At 42.7% G+C, this 5,384-nt stretch overlaps 1 protein-coding gene across 1 annotated transcript in view; it reads right to left on the bottom strand.

Moving 5' to 3' along the window:
- Positions 1–661: 661 nt before the first annotated feature.
- Positions 662–5,384, bottom strand: part of wdr11 (WD repeat domain 11) — a 59,103-nt gene continuing 54,380 nt past the window's right edge. Inside the window, exons 27-29 of the mRNA XM_005742371.1 lie at positions 4,801–4,946; positions 4,251–4,330; positions 662–2,797 (exon numbers count right to left, since the gene is read on the bottom strand). Coding sequence (XP_005742428.1) covers positions 2,595–2,797; positions 4,251–4,330; positions 4,801–4,946 — 429 coding nt within the window. The 3' untranslated portion in view covers positions 662–2,594. The remainder of the gene's footprint in view (positions 2,798–4,250; positions 4,331–4,800; positions 4,947–5,384) is intronic.

The raw sequence follows: 5,384 nt of genomic DNA, 5'->3' as shown, positions 1-5,384 counted from the left end.
TTAGTGGAGATGGGGAGCAGCAAGAACATGAGTTGGCATGAGTTTATTGTGGTGAAAGAAGAGCGAGGGAGAGCATGTAAAGTGGAAACTGGGAGTTTGGGGTAAGCTGGGGTGGCAGCCTATGTAGAAAGCAGTGGAACAGCAAAGAAAAGCTGCTGCGAGGCCCCGCATACTGATGACCTGGCTGTAACGGCTGGATCGGCTCTCCGGCAGTTATTCATTAGGCCATTAAAAGGAGCACAACCAAGGCGCTTGTGTGGCCCCTCTGTTCCAGACTGTTTTTCTTCCCTTTGTGTTCTGGGCTGTGTGCGGGACAGAGAGAAAAAGCAGAATACACGTCAATGAATAAATCTGCGACGATGAAAAGAGTGAAAACGGTTAGACCTGGACACAGAGCTGAAGCCAGCTGTTGGCCCTCCTTGTGAGCAGAAAGGGAGTAATTAATCGCGGAAGTGGCTGAAACAGGAACTAATTAACTTTTAGGACAGCTTGATGAATGAACGAACGCTCAAATTCAATCTACCTGGGTTGAAATTAAACGAGGAAAATTAAAAGGAACACTGGCTATAATGGATCTCTACAGAAACCAGTCACCCTGCCTCCTGAGGGATTAAAGCGCCCTCTTGTGTCTTCAGATCTGTAGCAACACACAGAAAACATGGAAGTTAATATCGATTTTATTGCCATCCATATATATATATATATACACATACATTTCTATTCTCTTGCAATATCTATATAACTTAAAGCATTAGGGTCACCGTGTAAACCGTGATCAAAGAACAATGAGGGAGAGGAGAGGGGCCACTAAACTTTGACACCATTACAATCATTTCTTACAAAATATACTGCTAAAGGCACGTCTCCCATCTACATGCCTCAATTTTCAACTATTTTAATTTTGTTGAGTTCATCTACATATAAAGAAAAGCAGCAAGTGTTAATCAAACCAGTGCCCGATCACAAATGGGCAGTACAGTACACGCTGCTTCCACAATACCTTTACGACTGGAAGAAGATGACACAGCTTCGGGTCAGCTACATCATAACGTTGTCTGTTGGATTGTGCGACTCTACGGGATCCTACAGCACGTTATGGGGAGGCCGTGTGAAAATTGATATACAGGAAAAACATGCAGTCCCCCCCCCCCTAAAATAGGACTGGGTTGCCATAGTGACACAGCCTGGGGTTTACTGTAACACAGGAGAGAAAACGGCACTGACGTGTTTATGAAACACAGTAACGCACTACAAGGTCCCGTGGATGAAGTTGCTGAACATAAAGCAAATTAAACACACAGTCACTAAAATCTTTGCATTGTTGCGCACATTTCGTTTTGTTTTTTTATGATCAGGACATTTTTACCATGTAACGAGGTGAAAGCAAAGCAAAGGAAAGCTGGCGGCGTCTCAGCCAGTGTGTCGGGTTCTGTGATTGTGATGAGCAACAGCAGAAGCAGCACAGAGTATTTGTGTAAATGATCCAGAGGTCTGAATAAAAGGAGTTTTGACAGCTCTTCTTGTGACACACATACACACTAGAGAACAACTTCACTACACAAACATCAAAGTACACATGTTGCAACGTATCCTCACAATTCTCCGTTAAAAATAGAAAAGATTTTAAAAATCCATTTGGATTATTGGATTGGATTAACAAACAACCCTCTGCACACTCTAATTAAATGGTGCTCAATCCCTCAGGTGGCTGCGGTCAGACTCCTCTGTCCTTGGCATCAAGGGAGATAATATACTAATAAGTGTCTAATAAGTGCAGGGTGGGCTGGCTGTGCAATTTTACTGCCATCCAACTATTACAGCTGCAGAGGCGCGTGCAGCAGCAGCAGCAGCAGGCTTTGGTCAATTACTTATAAAGCACCACCACCTGCTGCAGAAACCCCTCCCCCAGTGTGCTGTGCGCCTGTCTACAGCAACATTACTGTACATTTCCAAGACAGTCAGGCAAGTTTTCAATCAAAATTATGCAGCTTTTTGGTTATATCAAATGCAAAACAAACAAAACAATTGGGAATGTGTCACGTCATTTGAAAATGGACTGTCAATAATGACACTTTCAAATGATTTGCATTTTTCAAACAGGAATAGAGAACCTGTAACTTGGAGAATAAATGAATTCTGCCACTTTCAATTTCAGCAAACTAAAGGCAAATTGAACATGCAGAGCTACAGCAGTTCTCGGAAATTAATACAGGCACGGAAAATAAGGCTTAACAAGTAAACTGTAAAAAAGAAAAAATCCTTTGAATTTATCAATCAATCAACCAAAACATATACAGATTTTTGGGGGATAAAGGTAAACAAGGGAAGTGTTTCTTTTGGGGCTGATACATACAGACAGAGCACAGACACAATGGTCTCACCAAACATGACGACATTTCAGTCTGATTACTGTCACAGACAAACCCACTGACTCAACATCAAATTAAACTCCTCATATTGATGTGAAGATGACGATCATGATGCTCCTGGATGCTTTGAACTGTTAACTAACTGAAGTTAGACTGAACGGCTAACTCTCGATAAACACCAAAGAGCGGGCTGTCCGTCGTCTTCTCAATCTTCCGTCGTCGAGGTCACGCTTTGCTCTCCAGGCCCAGCTCGACGACCTCTTCGCCGAGAATGGCTTCCGGTATACCTCCCTCTCCTTGAAAAAGCTCCTCCATCAGCTGCTCCCCAGCGCTGCCAGCCCGCGACGCCCACAGAGCAGCACCCTCCCGCAGGCCCAGCGTGCGCAGCAGCCGCGCGTAGTCCAGAAATGCAGCTTCGATAAGTTTATGTGCACAGTGAGTTAAGGAGATGCCACAGCAGAGCGACTTGAAACTTTTACATACTGGCATCTCATCTATAGAAGTTCAAGAAAGATTAATCAAGTGTTGGTCTAATTATATCACTGAACCAAATCCAAAAAGGTAACAAATAAAACAAAAGCGTTTAACTAGAGAATAAAACACAATAAATGCAGGCGCTCAGCTCAGTGATACTGTTAGCTTCCTGCCAGTGCAAAGTGTGCATTACATTTAAAGACACTTTGAGTGCTCATGTGGAGTACAAAAGCTATATATAAGAACCAGTCCAAAGCAGACCACCCTGTGTGAGCATGCACTTGGCGACAGTGGGAAGGAAAAACTCCCTTTTAACCCCTGGCAGAAAAAGGCTCAGGGTGGTCCATCTGCTGCTTATGTGGTTTCCTGACATCCTAAGGACCTGCCAGCATCAGGGTGATAGAAAGGATGGAGCTGAGGGTTTCTATGGTTACCTTTTTTACTACCGTTTGTGTTTCCCTGCTCAAAATGTTTTTTTAGACCAAAAATAAGATCTAAGCTTCTTGAAAGGAAGATTGGTTGGTGCACTGCACTGATTTCAGCTACAGTAGGATGACTGCATTCGCCCTCTTGCACATTGTACATTTGGCTTATGCGACTACTAAATTTACAAAGATTAATTGGTCTCTCTCAAACACACACACACACACACTTGCTCTTTTGTGTGGGCCTAACTTCTAGGCAGTGTTGGCTCATGTACTCACAAAGTCTGAAAAATAGAGATATTTTTACTAAAAAGCTGTTTGACGTTATTGTCACTTCTCCAACAAAAACCTGCGCTCGAAGAGAGCCTGGCTTGATCTGGTCCTCATGAATCATAACTCGCTTTGTGGTTAAAACACAGAGTAAACACAGCTTTGACAAGACAAACAGATATCTTATTACACAGCAGAGATTTCTAGATGAAATATTGCTTTTAGGTGAATGTCAGATTCTTTTTCTTCTCTCACAACATACTCAGCGTGTATTAGATAAAATAGAGATTGTGCAGCACTGTGCGCATTAAAAATGTGGCTGATAAAAAGAAGGGTTTGGTAGGACAGATGTAGACATAAATTCTTGTTAAGGGTTACAGGTTATCTCAGTTGAGTCACAGAGGAGCAGGGGAACACTACAGGATACCATACTACTTGAGTTAGATGGTAAATATATTTAAATCTTACAGATAAGAAGTATGTGCCAAAACTGTGCCCATAGATGGTGATATACAATAAGCTTTCAAAGTTTAGGTTGAAAAAGTTTTCCAACTGTTCTCTGTGATCACAGTGTGTTACTGGCTAATGGGAAAGTGTGAAATAGAGCTTGATGTGCTCTGCAGAGCATCTAAATTGACCTTCACTGTGAAGCTGCCTACTATCAGGTGCATACTTGTAACGTGTAACAATAATGGGTTTTCAAAAAGGATATTGGACGAGTCGTTGGCCTCCATCACCCCATACTTCAGACAGGCTTCGATGAAGAGGGCGGCACGATCAAAGTGTCTCATGCTGTCCGGGAGATGGAAGGAAGAAAAGAAAGATACAGAGAGGAGGTGGTGAGAGGGACCATCAGAAACCAGCATCGTCCCTGCCTTGATGCCTGTGTTCCTACAGAATACATCAACCTTGTCGTCCTCATGTCTCTCTAATTCTCTCTGAGAGCTTTTTGCTGCCAGAAGCATCTCGGAGCATGAGCTGTTAAGGAGGGGGGACCGGTATTCTCAGAGGAGATCGATGCTGAGGTAAGAGACACAGGTACAGCCCACACCCTACACTGTGGTTTGTCCTTCAGTGTAATCAGGAAGAAAAGGACTGTGAAAGTGCAACGTCTTAGAACAAAAAACTTTAGTGCAAGAAAGGGAATCTCATTTTAGAGAAGAAAAAGTGAGCTAATATATTTATACATCCATGTATTTTATTACAGGGGATAATTACAAGAGTCTTATCTTCCCATTTCTGAATCTATAGCTTGTTCCTACCTGTGGAGCATCTCTCCTACTTTGTAAAAGCAGCCCAGTGAAAGCAGCACCAGAATGGCTTTGGATTTATGGTTGACCTGTGGGGAGCAGAGGTGTTCTGCCCAGCGCTTCAGCACATCTGAGCTCTCTGCTGGGTTCAGACGCACCTGGAAGCAAACGCGATACGCAAAGGCATGAATTATTGTTCTTAGTTGGAGGTTTGTCACTCTCCTGCTAAAACACACTGTGTGCACAATTATTAGTCAACAAAATATTAATGAAGTAGTGAACAACTACAGCACTCTTGGTAAATCCAAAATGTTGATGATATATGTGAGAATTGTCCTGTATAAAAATCAGGATCTTCTGAAAAGACGCAGACCTTTTCCTGTATGCTGCTTCAAGAAAGTGTCTTCTAAAAACTAGCAGTCGGTTTGGGAGTTGAGTTTGAGGCTATCTTCAACCCGAAACGATACATTAGCTCATCTTTAATAATACCAGCTCATATCAGTACCCTACCTCCAGCCCCACCTTGCTGATGTCTGCTTCAAAGTGGAGTTTAGAGTGTTTAATGACATATGTCTGAATACAGACAGTGGAAAAAT

The sequence above is a fragment of the Pundamilia nyererei genome, unplaced genomic scaffold (genome assembly GCF_000239375.1).
Source record: "Pundamilia nyererei isolate P.nyererei 1_Seehausen unplaced genomic scaffold, PunNye1.0 scaffold00120, whole genome shotgun sequence".
NCBI classification, from domain to species: domain Eukaryota; kingdom Metazoa; phylum Chordata; class Actinopteri; order Cichliformes; family Cichlidae; genus Pundamilia; species Pundamilia nyererei.
Note: the sequence above shows the minus strand (reverse complement) of the source record. Positions and strands in the feature narration are given on the sequence as shown.